Here is an 18895-nt window from a genome sequence, read left to right on the forward strand (position 1 = left end):
GAAGTATCTTATGAAGTATGATTAATCTCATCCTAAGAAAGAAAAAAGTAGATTGAATGAACTGGGCAATTCTAAAAAGGTCTATTTCTCTTCACACATTCCAAAGAACCAAGACAATTTGGTCATTCAGATGAGCTGAACTTCACAAGACATAGCTATATTTCATTATTTTAATCTCCTTATTAAATGTAAGGAGACATTTATGTAAAATCCTGAAAATTGAAGTTGTTTGATAGATGGCATATATTTTAATGCTGATTTGACAGCATGAGCCGGTGTAACACTATTTCTTTACCACTGCTCTTAGATACTTTCTCATTCTTTATTAGGTGCAGCATTTGGTTATTGAATGCAGTGGCATGTGATTGATAGATGAAACTCCCCTGATTAAAGAATTTACTTGTGTCTCATGAAAAAAACTTTCCATAAGAGTGATATATAGTTAGAGAGATTCATTCTCCAATACTTTGTACCACATAAAGAAGACAAGGTTATCAGGGAGAAGTAGTATCTTTCATAACCAACTGAAAAATATGAATGAAATTAACTTTTGGATGAACCAGCCTTCCTAGTCTGCTATACAGCTATCTTCACTAAAGATGGTATCAAGACTAGGATAAAACTACTGTTCTGACTTGCTACAATATATGTATTCCAGTTAGCATTCAGTTTTGCACAAGGTGAAAACATACATGATAGATGTGAGGAGTTAAAGCTTTAAGAAGTTTGAGAAAAGCCTACAATAGACTGCCTGAATGCCTACCATAGCCTGTCTGCACTTTGTCTATTCTTGCTTGAAACAGGACTGAGGAACACAAAATATATTTTTTGGTTTTATTTTGCCTTATTAATAGTTCATATCATCATTGTAAGTCACGTATATCTTTAAGTATCCACAAACAGAAAGTATTTCACCTTCTTTGCTTTGTAGATTCCTACATATTCTCCTGATTTTGCAGCAAGCCAGCATCAGAGAAATTCTGCCAAGATTACTACTGCTGAGAAAGATTATTGTATTGGCAAGTTGCTGCCAATTATCTTATTCTTGAGTTTCATTATAGGATTTTCAGAACAATGAATGCATAAAAGCATGTTAAATTAAAACCAAACCGGCCAGAATACATCTTGATGAGGCTGTAACCTCCTGGCACTATTCAATGTGATTTACTCTATCACATTTGATGTAAATAATCAGGAATGTAGAAATACCAGTTGTCGGGGTAAAAATCATTGACATATCTGTAAATATATGCAGACTATTAATTACAACTTTTTTCAACTCAGTTTAATTATAATGGGTGCTGTGGTACTAACTACATTAGTAAGCAGTATAGTATAATAAATCTGGGCAGCGAAGCAATGAAGCTGAGGAATTGATGTCCATACTATGTGCACTCGTGTTTTTTCCTTGGACTAGCTTCTCTGTCCATTAGTGGGTGGAATATGCTATGTGCATCCATGGAGCACAGCTCTCAGTTCAGCTTCAAATTTGTACCCTCCAAAGCTTGTCATCAATACAAAGAAGAGAGTATTCATTTTCTGTCTCCAAAGGAAATTTTCAGGGATTTTGTATTGCAGACTGTACTTATAAAAGAAGTTGACAACATCCTCTGGCATCTACAAATGCTCCCTTCACTTATTTTGAAAGGAAGAATACAGTTTATTTACTATATATATATATACATGTACATTTACACTGCACCTAAACCTCCAGTGGCTATATGAAAAATAACAATCTAAACCAAGTAATTTCCTACTAGAAGTTCAAAGGTATTTTGAAACAATCACTCTCCTAAAGCCAGACACATGAAAAAGTAAGCACCTAAAAGGTGCATTAGCAACCTTTAGGTCATTGATCCCTAATTTTAAACTCGCATCTTGAGTTCAACACTTAAGAATTCTACGAATGGACAAAAACAACAAAGATACTCTGAATTGGAAGCTACGGTACTCATCCAAATTTTATTTCCTACACAAAAGTATGTTGATGCTTGTTATGTTATGACTGATTTAGTAGAGCACATAATCACACTGTTAGTGATCAGAGTATAAGGCAAGTAGAACTATATTTCTTCCTTCTCTTTCTTGCCTTTCTTAGTAAGCCTTGTTAATTCTTTTGCAAAAAATATACTATGTTAATTAAAAATGCAGCTAGGGAGATGAAAGATAACAGTTTTAAAAAAGAGGAAATTCTTGAACTGACAAAAAAATAAATGTAATATCATAGCCCTTAATACTGTGGTCCCACAGTGCAAATTTGTTCAACTGCTTTTGACATTTTAGCTTTATTTACAGCTATGTTGAATTCATTATTGTTTGTCAATGCCATGTTGACTTTATGCCAAATCATATATAAAACTGCCATGAAAGCATAAAATGCATACAAGCTTTCTTCTGTATGCACTCATACAGGAATTTAGTCATGTGTTTGTGCTAGATTCAGATCAGATTTGCACTGTTGGGCATCCCGATGCTGCATCAAGCCACTTTTAAGACCATGGAACCTTGGCTTCAGATATGATCCCAGAACATTGTAACCACTAAAGAAGTATTTCTTCTTGTAAATTCAAAAGCATGAACCTTCAACTTCTGTGAACTCTGCTGCTTTGTAGTAAAAACTCTAAATAGAAAACCTCCAGACAAAACTGCAAAGACATTTTAAAAGAAATGCCAGCTGTGTTATATTGAAAACTTTAGATGTCTAATCTAAAGATGACCCAGTCCTTAAAACATAAAAACTATAAAAACATAAAAACTATAGCATGTAGGTGTAGATCAACAGTATCAATAATCTTGGCTTGGATGAATAAGTTTATACTCGTATAATTTCCTGATAATATTACTATTTGTTAAAGAGGAGGAAATACTATATTACAACAAAAATACCATTAATTGCTAAGAAAATTTCACCAGACAAGAAGTGTTTTGAATACAAAAACTGTTTTGTAGCTTATATATTAAACACCAAAGGGACGCCAAATACTCTTTATTAATCTTTAATGATTGTATTACTTACTATAACGTCAGTATAGACTGATGGGCTCTGCACACACCCACAGGCACTGCGTGTGAACAGGCACTGTCACTTCTGCTTGCCATGGAAGACAGAACACACAAACAATGTATAACCTATCTCCAGCTTCTGAAAGTGATTGATAAAAGATTTCAGGACGACTTCCAAGGTAGAAGCATAAGTGCATAAAAAACTCCTATTTCAGTACACACAAGGAAATACTAACATATTTTATTATAAAATAAAGGTACTGTGAAAACATTGGAAACACCAGTAACTCTTCTAGAGTTCCCTGAATCTGAAGTAATTTAAGCTCATAAACGTAGTCTATATGTTTAGCATAGAATCTTTTTGAATTAATAAAGAGTAATTAAAAGTATGAAGTGGTACTTGAGTTAATGTTCAGAGTTTATAATGGATTTATAAATGCATGTAAATGTCAACAAATACTTGTTCTGCAGTTATTGCATCCTAAACATCCAAAACATAATCTATTTAATTAAATCTTTGCTATTCAAAATAAGAGTTCTTGGCATTTTCATTCTGTCTTTAAACCATTTATGTGTAGCTCTGTCCTGAAAACTACAGCTGTAGAAAAGAAAAAAGACATGCTGGAAAAATGGTCAATTACAAAACCTCTACCTAATTAGAATGAGAGAAAAATCTATAGAAAGAAGTGTGTTTAGATAATGTGGCTATAGTGAGGTATCAGAAACTACTGCTTTGTATCCTTTGGAAACTGAGAAATGCACTTTTAATTTCTTAACAGCTTTGTAATCAACCGGCAATTAATTTTGACTATATGGAAGAGACAGTAATTCAATGGATAATACTTTCTAATAGGAATTTCAGCAATTCATCTTAACATGAGCAACATGTAAAAACAATTATGTAAACCTGAAAAATACATAAAATAGAGATGTTAGGACATGTTGTCAACAACAGGTTTTTTGAACATAAAATGAAAATAATTCTTTTATATAATTTTTCGTGTTATAAATATGTCACAAAACGTTATAAGGCCTTTCCCCACTCATTTCAAACCACATTCTTTGTGTCCAGGTATCCTATTCAAAATTTTTTTCTCCCTTTCTCTGCTACAATGTCCCTATATACAAACTAAAAATTGAAAATTTAAGAAGCAAGTTAAATATGGGTAGTCAGGTAGCAGAAGACTGTTTTTTATATTTTTATTGAAATACAATACATAAATAACTATACCTAAAAGGGATGGGTATGCAGATACATGTGCCTGCAGCAAGATGACTGCTCTGCCTCTATAGAAAGCATACAAATAAGCTTTGCAATCAACCAGCAAGTGAATAATTAAGCACAACTTGTACTCCATATAAGAAGCATAGATTAAAGGTCAAATTCCATGTGAATTTTAGAACTCTAACATCAAGCATCTATGGAAAGATATCTTCAGGATATCCATGTCTACACCCTCTTTTGTCACTGGGGACATGACTGGCACAGCCACTACTTAATAATATTCTGTAGGTGGCTTGTTAGAAGAGACTGGTCTTATCCTTTTTCTGGGAGAGGGGAAAGAAAAGCAGAAGAAGTAATGTGAACACAACTTCTTTTCCCCTCTGTGTTATATAGAGCAAGATACTTTGATTAACACATACCAAACACTTAAGTGTTTGCAAATTCATTAATTTCCTCCCAGTCTTTTCTAAAGTAGTCATCCTTAGAGGAATAAAGTCACCATGAATGTAAAGGATGGATTAAAAATGGAAAAAGCATTGTACAAGCTTATAAAAAGCAGTATGGCACAGACAGGACTGAAAGTTAAAAGAACCCCTTAATCTCCAGTTGTGTTGACTCCTTTATACACATGCACACACCATCTGCTGTTCTTGCTAGTGGTTGTGCCCAGAACTTCTGAGAATTAATATCTCAATACACTGTGGTGAAAAACTGAATAACAAGAAACACATAAACCTTGTCTACCTTTCATCATCCTGTTTCAAGCAATTCTTCCCATCTAGAAATTTTAGGGAAGCAGAAAGAATAGAAATAAATAGGTTTATAGCATTCATCTTTAACTTTCTTTGCTCCGAATAATCTTCTCTTTATATGCATCCCTTATTCTGACTATATATTATGTATACATAATTTTGGCAGGGTGATTTTAATATGCATAAACTTTTGGAGGAATAATTTTAATTTTATTCTGAGATAACTTTCTTAAAGTTCTAAATAATTAGATACATTAGAAACATAGTTTATCTGATTGAAAAAACATTTCCTATTTATTGCTAATCTTGAATTATAAAATATAACTAGGCACCAATCTTAATTGATCAAATATAACTTTAAGGATACCAATCTAAAGTTTTTAAATGTAAACAGATCCTTAATATAACAAAAGGAATGGAGAAAAACTCAGATTCTTCATTTAAACTGCTAAAATCTTTACAGAGTAATTGTAGATTTTTCTTGAAAATTAATTTTTTTAGAAAGGGAAAATTCAGAAGAAATTTACGATCAAACATATATTATTATATGCTGTATGTTATATTATTATATACTATAATTTATAGAGTATATATCTATTATATGTCATGTACGATTGTACTTTTGCATAAGATTATTAGAAATATGGAAAATAATAATATATTAGTTTGTGTAATTTTTTTTTTAATTTTATATTTTGACTGTTATAGTTAATACTTTCATAGATTAAACAGCAAATCAACAATGACGCACCTAACAAATCTTATATTTGTATTGCAGCAAGAAGGAGCTTGCAAGAAGTATTACTCCATCATCCTAGGTTTCTAGGTGTTAATCATCTATCTACCTGGTTTAAGAAACTGCTTATCAGCCTCCCTTTCCCAACAGATAGGGTTGAGCCAATAATTCTAAATGGGACATAATAATTTTTCATTCAACACGAGACCAATGTCGGCAAAAAGGCCAGAGTAAAGAACAATTGGATATTGGCAGTTCTGATCAAGTGTTCTATGTTTTCAGGCAGGAATTCTTGCTCATGGGAAAATTCTAGTAATTATAGCAGTGGGAATAAATTAACAGTATCTCTAGTGTCTACTCATCTAAAACTTGGAAAAGAGGAAATGATTCACTGCAAATAAACAGGAGTCTTTTTGTAAAAAACAGAGGAAATGAGCAAACTTTTGGAACACATCCCAGCTAAAACTCATTAAATCCAGCTGCACATACATATAATGACAATGTCTATAATGGCTTCATAGAAATAGATTCTTTTTAAAATATGACAGAAAAAACTGTAGCTTGAGGTGGCAAAGAAGGTAAAAAATTTCTGTCCAAATCACTGCATTGACAAATTCACAGATGCTGTTCCCACTAAGGTCTCAGTAATTATGCTACAAATATGATCACTTTTTTAATATTAAAGCAGTATATTTTTTAGGCCATCACTCTTGAGATTATGGATTTAGCTGGAATCTGCTTGCAAATTTCAATCACATTTTTTAGCAAATTTCAATAACATTTCAATCACAATACATCAGCAGATGAGAAAAAAATATGCTTATGAAGCCTACCTGAGTTGACATCACTGAAAAATCTTACTTTCATACTCTAAAGATAGAATTTTAATATAAATGTAAAACACCATATGCATATGGACATCTACAGTGATCTCTGCTAGCCACTCTCTCACCTGCATAACTGAATTTTAAACTTTATAACAAGAGATTTTGAAAAGCAGCCCTTTTCTTGATAATAAATGTGAATTACAACACTGGGAAAACCCACTGGTTTTAAGAAGAGAATCTCTGAACCATACACAGAAAAGTCAGGAGACCTTGAACTGGCAATTTTCAGAAGCAAATCACAATAACCTTTAACAAATTCCCTTTTCCACATGATTGATATGTATGTTTTGAAGAACACAATTTAGTAATCCTGGACTATTCAGCCTGTACTCCTAACAAACCATGCTAGTACTGTTTTATTTCCTGTGTTTCTTCCTCTTCTTTTCATTTTTGCACCCTCCTTTTTACCAATGTAGACTCAGTTCTCCACTCCATATACATGCTCTGTTTCTCAGACAGCCTGTCTGGCAATCTTCCTCTCTTACATTTCTCTCCTAGCCTATTTGTCCCAAAAAAATCACCTTTCCACATACCCTGTGGTACATTTCTTTCCTTCTCTACTCCTCCCTAGTTTAATATTGCAAACTTCATTCACTCCAAGCCCCTGACATAGTAACATGAGAGGTACCTATCTATTCCTTTCTGTCTTTCTTTTTCCCTCCTCTCTAGGTCTGGCTTTTATATCCCTGGTATTGTAACCAGATTCATCCTCACTTTCTCAGACTACCCACAAGACACAGGATATTGATGGGTTTACCCCAGGTGGCAGGTAAGCCCCTAACAAGTTGCTCTCACACTTCCCCACAGTGGGATTTGAAGAGAATCAGAAAGACAAAAGCAAGAAAATGAATCAGTCAAGATAAAGACAGTTTAATAAGTGAAAAAAAAAAAACAAAACAGAAAAAAACAAAACAAAAACTCCAAACACTCCAAACCCAAACAAGTGATACAAACCCAATCACTTATCAATAGCAGACTGATACCTAGTCAGACCCTTAACAATAGCTACTTCAGAAACACTTCCTAGATTTTTAATTGCTAAGCATGACATGACATGACATGACACGACCCGACCCGACATGGCATGACATGATATGAAATGTATTATCATTCATTTCAGGTCATCTGTGTCACCACCCACCTTCTTGCCCACCCTGAGTCTACCTGCTGGCATGTCTGAGCAGGAGGAAAGGCCCTAACACTGTGAAACACAGCTCAACATTAGCTGAAGAATCACAGAATCATGGCATCATTAATATTGGAAAAGATGTTCAAGATCATAAGTCCAACCTTAGACCAAATGTCACCATTTCAACTAAACCATAATGTTAATGCCAAGTCCAGTTGTTTCTTGAACACTTAAAGGGACTATGATTCCATCACCTCCCTGCACAGCCCCTTCCAATTCTTGACCCTTTCAGTGAAGGAATTCTTTCTGAAAGAAGAATTAACTCTATGTTTTTCTTAATTGAATGAAATTAACTCCATCCCAGTAAAACACAACACAGATGGACAAACTGTTCACCTCCATCCCAACCCAGGCCTGTTGAGAAAAAGTGTTTTGGAGTACTCATTCATAGGGTAGGATTTGCTCATGTACATCTATATAGCTGAAGATTTGTACCTCAAAAAATCTGGTAAGATTTTCCTGAGATGAGAAAAATGCAAAACATCATTATGCCAGCATTTCCATCTACAAAGCATGGGTTAACATAATTTTTCAAACAGAAGCTTAATACAATACTTATATTCACCTAATAAAATGGCTTTCATAGTTTCTGTCTTAGAGGTAAAAAATTATTTGGCACCTAATCTATTTACCAGGGTCGCAACTTTATAGACATCTTTAAATTAAAAGTGAAAACCTCAATTATAAAAACTGTTAAAAGATTAATTTTTTTTTGTTCATACAAAGTTTTGAGGATTTAGGGGAAAGGGGAGACTATGTAAATATTGAGTATTTGGGAAGCAGAAGGCAATTTAATTTTCTGGGGGAGGAAGGAGGGAAAAGACTAGGATGTCACCATGTTACTAATCAGGACATCGTAATTCTTATACACAAGAGAAAAGAGAAATTCTGTCAGACTTTCCTTTTGACATTCATTAATTTTTGTTTCCCAAGTTTGCAGCTTTGACTTTCTTTTAGAAGAGTTCTTTCTATGCATGCAATATTCATTTGGGGTTAGTCACATAATACATGTATCAGTTAAGATGTACTCATTTAATAATATTTGTCTTTGGTGTCTTATATTTTTACTGAAGTGTGTGAAGGCACTAATTAGAACAGAACTTATAAATAGGCTAGTTATGGAAAGGAAACTGGAAGAGCTTTTTTTCATTACTGGATTGTTCTGCTAAAATGACATTATACACCCTGAGGCAAAGCCACTATATTCCTGAATTTGAGACTGATTGTGTGCTAGAACAATTGTCTGAGTCTGCATTTTCAGAACATTGTTGTCACTGACATTCTAACCTTTTCAATTACTGTAGAAAGGAAATGAATGAAATTAGAGTTCATTATTCCCTTAAATAAATTATTATAAATGGTTCCAACAATTTATATAAATTTAGATCATGGTAATTCAGATTCACCTTCCACACACTAACTTTCACTATGCCTTGAAAGCAGTAGGGTTAAAGAATTATTGCATCATAGAACTTAAACTGAAAATTAGAACTAAATCTTTAGCAGTAACAGAGTATCATGAATGCTAAACCAGTGCCTCATGTCTGAGAAATGTATTTTAATTTTTTTTTCCTTAAATGGAAAAGTATATATTCAGACCAATGAAGATACTGTAAAACTACTAACTATGCTAAATATAAAGGATGATAAATGCATATGAAATTATCAAACCTTGAAAAAGAAGACATCTAGGTAAGGTCCAACAGCAACTTTGTGCTATTTCAGACAAACGACTGCCAGTGCAAAGCAAATGGTAAAAACACTCAGGTCTCAAAAGAGTCCAAGGAGCAATTCTGCAGAGTGGTAAAGTTCCTTACACATCATGAATATAGACATCCATCATCAGGCACCATGAAAAGAAATGAGTTTTGAGATTTCTAGATGGTACTGTGAAGGGAAAGAGTGTTTTCTTCTCAAATGTTTGGGAACTTTACTAAGAAAATTGTGCAAGTACAGTACAGTGCTGAGTGATCTGTGATCTGTACAAGACCACACAGTAGCAGCATTAGGTGGTACTCAGAAGGTCACAAAACATTTGTATGTGACATGTATGAGAAAGTGTACGGGTATTATTTTCTGTTTTTCCAAAAGCTAAGAACATGAGACTATGTTCAAGGAAGGAGGATTAAACAAGAGTAAGGAAGCACTTGTGACACGAGTCAGAGTAATTTCAGTGCATGATGAGTGAAAATAAACATTGTTAAATATCCCCTTGTGTCAGGATTGCAATAGGGGAGTGTTAGGGGAGGGTTAGGCATGGCAGGGAGACTGCCATGTTAGCTGTTTGTTATTCAGAAGCTGTACTGCATTGCTCCTTATTTAAAGTTGCAGTCTGTTGCTTTTGCCAATAAGCTGTATTTTGCCTTTTCCACCCATTACTGTGTGGCATCAAAAAGATTTTGGTTTTATCTGAATGTCAATTTAATATTAAATGCCATTGACATGACAGCACAGAACACTGGCATCTGTATACCAGAATGGCCAAATCTTATAACTCAGCTGTGAAGAGGAATAGCTGTGGGAATCCCTAATCTCCTCCCCACAAAAATTACAGGTGTCTCAGGTAGAAAAGTACTAATCAGATGGAGGGAAAAAAAAAAATCCTCTGAATTAGAAAACTGCAATTATGAAAGAATTACAGACATTTTTTAAAATTAAAAAAAAAAAAACCAAACTAAAAAAGCTTTCATGTGTCAGTTCTGGTGTCCTTGACTCATAGGGAATTAAAGTCATCTAGCTTATGTTGTCATTTCCTCAGCATTGAGATATAAATGTTCACAGTCATTCCCTCTGACAGCAGTGTAGAGATGTTGGAGGTGGACACTTTACCTTATTCCTCCTAACACACTGTAAGGAAACGGCCTTATATAAACTTGTTTTACACAAAGTCAACAAACTGTCTTCTTTGTTCCTCATTTTTCTTCTCCTCTGGTTAAGCCATGTTCAGCTATTGCTCAAATTACTATTATATTGACTCTTGCTCCATATATACTTACCCTGCCAATTTCAGGCTAAAATATTCTCCATTTTCCTGAAGTTGTTTCCTTAAATAAAATCATTGTCATTTTACTTTTCACTCAAAATATTTCTTAGTTTCTCTAAACAGTTAACTTAAGAAAGAGTACAGATTTTTTCATGGTCTTTTCTATTATACCCCTTATACCCCTAAATACCCCTACCTACCAGGATAAATCAATTTTCTTGAAATCATCTTGCAGTTATAGATCAAAGAATAAGATAACTATAATTTCCAGCTTCCATTCAGTATTACCTGAAACAATTTCCTTTATAGAGGAAAATATAGAAGATATAGAAAATCTATAGAAGTTTTCATGAGAAATTTCATCAGGTTTCCTTTAGAACCTGAATCCTTTATAGATTTCAATATTGCTTATATTCTGATTTCTACAGTTTATACTTCTATACTAAACATCTTGAATTCTGAGTTTATAAAATTTGGTTTGACTATGTCAGTAATGAAATTCGGAAAAGAGAGAAGTTTCTTTATCCACATTTCTGTTCCCATGGATCATTAGCTTTTTCTTCTATTGTATTTTTCAATTTAACATAATCTTCAGAATTCACAGTATCAAAAAGGATGGAAAGGTAGTTGCACACAAATGAAATAGCAAACTTTTACATTAGGCTTTTTAATAACACCCTGCAATGTAACTTCTTAATTTCAATAGCCTTAATAGGAAGAAAAGTACTATGGAGACCAACAATTAAGGACAGTTGATGATGCCTTGTGGGTAGCAAGAACTCAGCAGATAGGAAGTAACTGAATTAATTAACCTGATTTATTCGACCATCACTTCTCCTATCTCTATGATATTAATTATTCAGCTTCATTCTTTCCAGCATATATTTCTCATTTCCTTCAGTGAAACCATATTTTAGCACCTTTTTGATTTGTTTTAGTAATTTTAAAATATCTGGCATTATAGCTCAATCTGAAAAGTGAATAAATAAACTTCAGAGTAATCTTTCAATTAATTCTGCTGTAAACTATAGTTTTATTAATTTAAAAATATAATTATAATTTTTTTCATGTATTTACCAAATGAAAAATGGATGTATTTGTTTAGTAACTGAATTGTAACTGCATCAAAAAATTTAAATCCATCAAACAATGAGTATAAATTTTTGGTAATCTAATCTCTAAGCTGTTACTATGATAGGATTTTCAGAAAAAAGAATGTGAGTCAGCACTGCAGACAGTTTTCAAAGCACTGCAAAAGAATAGATCTTTTGTTTGCATTTTCTGCTTGTATTAATGTATGAATAGGGTGAAGTCCCATACTGAAGGGTTTGGAAATCACAGTTACAGCTGAAAGAAATCACCTGGTTAGATGGTCACTGTCTCAAAATTTATTATGTTGAATTTGGCTTCCTGAAAACACATGTGAGAAGTAAATAATTAGTTTGTATTTACAACTGGGGATTGTCTCATGTGAGAGAAAGTAGGAAGAATAGTCATTAAAGATAAGCTTTTCAACATGAATGGCTGCAAGCTGATTACATATTACAAAATAAATTGCCAAATTTGCAACCAAAATAAAAAAAAAAAGTAAAACATTATGCCAACATAAGTTTTGCCTCTCTAACCAGTATTAAAATTACAGTTAGAAGACTATGTCAAGTTCTGTCTAAACACTTCAGAAAATGTGAAAATACTTGGAAAAAATGAAAAAAAAAAAGTTTCAAAACTAATCATACAGTTCAGGGAAAAAGGCTAAAGACATTAATTATTGTATCTTATCTTGCATAGAAAAATATGATGCAGAAGAGCAAATCTTGAAATAAAGTGCAATAAAATCAAGCAATTGGATATAGAAATTAGACACAATTCTATTTTCAAATAAAATTACATTTGTAAACAGTAGAACTGATCACTGAAGTAGGATTTTAAAGGAACTGACTCAAGATACTTGAAATCAGAGCCCTTAAAATAAGATTGTTTTTAAAGCAGATGTTTGGCTCCTTTTCTTCCAAAGGAAAATTTCTACAGTTTCTCTCGGCAAATTAGAGTAGATTTCCCTAGTGATTTTTCAATGGTTCTATAAGGAAAAAAATTCAGAAAGGTTATTCCACAGCTTGCTCCAAACCAAAGGGAAAACATCAGCTGTGCTAAACTGAGAAGTGATTCCATTTCTGTACCACACTATGTTATGGTGCTCTGCTCTGCAAGATTCATCAGCAACTCACGGAAAGTAATATATAAGATAATAAATTGAAAGTAAATGAAATCTGGAGATTCCTTGAAACCTGGAAAAAAATCTCTTTGTGTGTTGGAAACAAACTAGTCATCTCCCAAAGTTACTCTCCACATAAAATTCATTGTTTTGCCAGCAAAATTAATTCAACTAATTGCATCCAGTCTGCGGGACAAGTGCATTGTTCGTCAAAACTTGTTCACTCTGGTCTCCTTCCAGTATAGTCCACTCTGATACTGACAAGCAGTCAGGCCAGATTAAGAATGTACATCCGAGTACTCTTTTTTTTTTTTTTTTAAATTCTCCTTTGTCTTTTCTTTTCTTTTCTTTTCTTTTCTTTTCTTTTCTTTTCTTTTCTTTTCTTTTCTTTTCTTTTCTTTTCTTTTCTTTTCTTTTCTTTTCTTTTCTTTTCTTTTCTTTTCTTTTCTTTTCTTTTCTTTCTTCTCTTCTCTTTCTCTTTTCTCTCTCTTCTCTTCTCTTCTCTTCTCTTCTCTTCTCTTCTCTTCTCTTCTCTTCTCTTCTCTTCTCTTCTCTTCTCTTCTCTTCTCTTCTCTTCTCTTCTCTTCTCTTCTCTTCTCTTCTCTTCTCTCATGTCTAAGTTGACTGCAGAGATTGAACTTTCCATTTCAAAACACTGAATTTCTGTACATTTTCTGTTATAGTTTAACAACTAATATATTCAACCCACATATGTCACAACCCCACTACTAAGTCTTAAAAATAATCATGCTTTCTAAGTTTAAAAACTTACAAATTACTTTCAACAGTGTTTTTAAATTATTAACACCTATCTAGTCATATAGACAAGTAAAGCTCAGTCTCTTAACCACAGTACAATCTAGGAAATTACCTTCAACATTCAAAGAGAAATCAGTACAGCTGAGAAATACACATTTCCCCTCAAAGCAATCAATCAGGTGATATTTATGAGCTACTTACTTGTATAAGTCAGCTGAAATCCTTGGTCAGTATCAGATCCATTGGTATTAAATTCTATCCACATATGATTAGAGGTGCTATTAAGAATAATTCCCATCATATCATTTTTGGTGAAGACTCCAAGAGAGCGTGAAGAACTGTCTTTTCCATCATACACCTTGCAGAAATAAGAGCATGAAATTGGACATCAAATCTAAATATTTGAAAGATTTTCATTTATACAATAATTTCAATTAGCAATGTATTGCAAATACTGTTTATAAAACTTTAATGTATCTGTTTTAAGCGGTATATACCCCTGGGTGAAATCTTAAATATTCTGCCCACCTTAAGGTGTTTTAGAGTCTTTTGCCTTTTTGGTTTTGTGAACTCATCTTGAAAGGAATTCATACTTATATGCAATTCTAACTTATAAGGTTTTGTAAACTCTGATTGTTTTCTTAATTATTCACAAAGGCCAACAGAAGTATAAGCTCTGAAATCACTGTTGAAGGTAAACCCTTACAGCCTACTCTGTTCTCTCCTGTCTGGATATATCAACAGCAAAAATGAGATATTGAAGTCAATATGTCATCTTTTATCTCAGGCTCTAAGCCTGCAGCAATTTTGGTTTATTATAGGATTTAACAAAGACTGATAAGTTTTCAAAAGATATGTGAGTCAATTTCCAAACGAATTGTAGAGATTTACCATGTTTCTTTACTGAAAACTTTCAACAATATCAACCTATGTACTTTTTCAAATTCTAGAATTTTTAAGAATGCCCTTTTGACTGTTCAAAAGTACAGAAGTACAAACCAAGGGGATTTTTTTTTCCTTCATATTGCAAAACCTTGAAAGCCACAAAGTGCAAATGTAGCCTTCTGCAGTTTTGTTTTATTTGTTGGTTTGTTTTCTTAAGATGAACTTAAAAAGCTAATTTTTAACTTTAAATTAAATGAAGCTCTGCTACTTTCTCATGGAACAATAAGCAATATATAGGCGTGAAAATTGCACACTATACATAAAATCTCATGTTGATGCTTATACAAAAGTAAGAAATGGATTTGAACACTTGGTTTCTGATATGAAGTGAAAGATAATTTGCCCTTATCTCGTGTCCTAGAGTGACTAGATACAACCAGGACAAAAGCTACAATTACAGTAAATATTTCAAGCACTGGATCTTCATCCCTCCACCTTGTTGCACAGTGTGGATTTATACTGATTTCAGTGAGAAGCATGAGGGACTTGCTTAACAATCTAAATTGTTACATCTAAATCACAGGCAATTCTTTCTATTTGAATGTCCAGTTAGATCTATTAACAAAATTTAGAAATGCTTCTTTTGAGATGCATTGCAACGTTTGTAGGTAAAGAGCAACAATTAAAAGTAGTTCTGTTTTTTTTGTGGAGAAAATACTAGAATGCCATCTGTAGGTAAATGTCTTGAAAATACCATGTTCATCTCAAATGCCATTAACAAAATAAAATTATAAAAACAACATGCAAAAAGATTTTTTAAGACAAAACCATATATTTACTTTTATAAACCTGCATAAATATAAATAATTATCTACTCTAAAATAAGCTTTTGAAAAATAATATATTGTGCTAAGCATTGATAGAATACATTCAGTCCTTATTATTGATGCAAAGATTGTCTTATACCAAGGCATACAGATGAGATATTTCAGAAGATGCAATCCATTGTATTTAAAGTTCATGCAAGCAGTTACAAATATGTAAGATCCCCCTCTTGGAAGAAACATGACTTTAAGCTATGCTAAGAGTATCTGAAAAATTACTTGCAAGATTCAAACCATTGTCTTGGGACAGAACTACTGATCAATTTCGTGGATGGATTACACTTTATTTATTAGAGCTGGAAATCTATTGAACAAAGGAAAGAATCTGTTGTTCCCCATAAGATTTATTTCCATAGATATATTACACTTGATCTGGGAGATAATACTTGAAGTGAAATGTTCCACTAATTGACATTAATTAGACATGTTACCTATGTTTAAAAAGAGATTTTTAATTATCTTTAAAACAAAAACAAACAAACAAATGCACAACTAAAAATTACAGACATCTTATTTTAACAGTGTTCTATCTCACTGTTAGAGATCATGCTCCTACCTGTGGACTAATAAGTTAAATAATAGAATCCCTGAAGCTTAAACCAGATTCAAATGAAGAGTGTTTCATGAAATTAAAAATAGATATGAGAGATCCTGTGTAAACAGCTGTAAAAAATCCAAAAAGCAAAACCCCACCCAAAAACAAACAAACAAAAAGAAGGCTGGTTCAATTTGTGGTGACACTCGTCCATCTGTTGTTCACATTACAGACATAAGCAAGTACATATTTAACTCCAATAAGTGAAACATCGTTAGTGAACAAACACAAACACTGAATTTCCCTTGTCTACACTGAAAAGCTGGCTGAACTATCCTAGGAAAGAAAATGCTTTTTTACCAGTGCTTGTGATGCTAATTAGTGTGGGCCAAGGATCATTCCCAATGGACAACTTGTGTACAACCATTTTGTCATGTCATATGCCACTGATTCCAGAGGTACAGAATACATTTAATAAACTAGTCTAGACTATTTATCACTATTGATTCATATTTAGTACAAACATTTAACTCAGGAAAACCCATTTGAAACATAATATTCATGCTGCAATTACAGTTTCCTTAGTCATGAAGAAAAAAAGGTCTATTTGGCAAAAGAGATGAAAAACAGAATATAACACTGTTTTTCATTTTACCTCTGACAAATTCACTGCAATTGCATTATAAAGATTCTAGCAAAAGTAGCCTCTTTAAAGAATTATGAATCTTCAAGTGGCAGTTAAAACAGGGAGAACAGGAAGAGGAAGTGTTAGTGAGTGAGAAAGGAAAAGCTCTGAAATAAAGAAATAATCTAAGTATTCACTTTTGTAAGATGTCCTTCAAAATGGTGAAACTGTTTATAATACTTTACTTGAGTTTAAATTTCTATCTCACTAATTAAAATTCAATTTTTTTCATATTTATAGAATGCTTTGCCCACAAATTACAGTCATTACCCTGTATGCATTTTTCTTGAAAGCAATAGTTTTGATCCTTCCTCATGCACTAATCTTACTGATGCCAGAAATATTCTTGCAAATTATATGCCATTCTATACACTCTACAGCCTCAATATCCAGCCTCAATATTCCCACTTGAATACTAAGCTGATATATAGAGCTGCAGAATTAGTTTATATTTCAAAGCAAGTAAATAGTGAGAGAGCAGGAGTCAAGTCATCACAACGTGATTGTCTACGCAGTATTTATTGTCAGTACAACCCTGGAACACATTTAATGTGGACTTACTAACACCTTCACAAATCTTTCCTGAGAGAGCATTAGTGCAGAAGCTGCATAGGCCAGGGACTGTTTCTGAGACATACTTCCAGTGAGCCACCTTACTGTGCAAAATGTGAGAGTTTACCATTAGAGGTGCAGTCAGACTGCAGAAGCCAATCTTGGGGGCAGTGGGGAATGATCACAATGTTGTTTGGAGCTGAGTTTAAGATTAATTTAGCCAAAGCATTCGGGGATGCCTCTTTTTCCCTATTATTGAGGAACTGAAAGTGTTTGGCCTTCTTGCTGGGGTTAAAATATGCAGACAAAAGGACAGTGCTATGGTTATTCAAGAGGAGAAATGCTCCACTAACAGTGCTAATCTCTCTGCACCTGCTGTGGCAGTATACAGCACTCACCTGAAGGAGAAGGAAATGCTGGTCAGAGTTGCTTAACATTGAAGTTTCTCACTCTCACAGTAAAAATAAATCACTTACAACTAAAGTTACCAAATTTCTGTAACTGCAGAGATTTTATAGTATAAAATCATCCCAAAGGGACACGCAGCCTGAGCTCCTGCACCCAATACAACATTACGTGCATACAGATTTTTCTTGTAGAACAGAGTAAGATACTGAGCTGGGAAAATGTCCTATATTTCAGCACAAGGTTTATAAATATTTGTAAGCTGAATGCATCACTTGCCAGCAAGGCAGTCTTCCAGTTTCCTTCTGTGCACCAAGATAGAAGGCTGAGGTTTATAATACCTTTTGCTCATATTTTGGGTGCAGATAGGAAAGAAGGCAATCTTTGGAGTCCATAGCCCTGCCAAAGTGCTGATTTCAATGGAAATTTGTAAAAGGACATCTTGGGATGGGAATAGAGAGGAAATAGACTTTATATTCATAAATGAAGGTAATAGAGAGACCTTGATGGAAGAGAGTTTAATTGTATAAATTGAAGTTGTGCAGTGCCAATTAACTCAAAACCAGAGAACAGTCCTTGCAGTTCTGACATCACCACAATTTTGCCTTTACTTCCTTTGAATCCTCTGAAGAATTGTGCTAAAAGATCTATAAAAGAAGAAAGTATCTAACAGATTGCTCAGAACAAGCTTTATCTCAGGCAAATCTTTCTTGTATCTCTGGGGAATATTGATAAGTACACTGGACATTACTCATTAGATGTTTTGAAGGATAGCTGAGATCCTTCAATGTTTCTTTATGGTTTTCTAAGGGATTTTTCTTGTAGATTTTAAAGTAGTTTATTAAATTATTTATAAACTAGATATCTGGAAAGCTTCTGGGAGACTTATTTACCACATTGAAGCAACACAATGGGCAATTAAGTTCTTTCCTCTCTGCTGCATCTCTTCAGAGCAAAAAATACTTTTGGGGATCTTCACTGTCAGACTGTGGATAATAGGAGCAAAGGACAATACAGACCACGTATTTTGTCCACCTACTCAATTCCCTTTGATCTAAAAGCAAGGTCTTGTAGTGTTTTAAATATGGTAGCATTTATTACCAATGTTTTTGTGGGTAGAGAAAATGCTCTTCTTTTGATTGTAACTATCTAATCTATAAACTAAACTAAAAGTTTTGCTTATTTCATGGTCGAATGCAGATT

General features: G+C 33.4%; 1 protein-coding gene across 1 annotated transcript in view; it reads right to left on the minus strand.

Annotated features, from left to right (window-relative positions):
• CSMD1 (CUB and Sushi multiple domains 1) overlaps positions 1-18895 on the minus strand; it is a 1037656-nt gene that overhangs the window by 188890 nt on the left and 829871 nt on the right. The window contains exon 23 of the mRNA XM_056488498.1: positions 13948-14104. Within this exon, the coding sequence (XP_056344473.1) occupies positions 13948-14104 (157 nt within the window). The remainder of the gene's footprint in view (positions 1-13947; positions 14105-18895) is intronic.

The sequence above is a fragment of the Oenanthe melanoleuca genome, chromosome 3 (assembly GCF_029582105.1).
Source record: "Oenanthe melanoleuca isolate GR-GAL-2019-014 chromosome 3, OMel1.0, whole genome shotgun sequence".
Lineage (NCBI taxonomy): Eukaryota > Metazoa > Chordata > Aves > Passeriformes > Muscicapidae > Oenanthe > Oenanthe melanoleuca.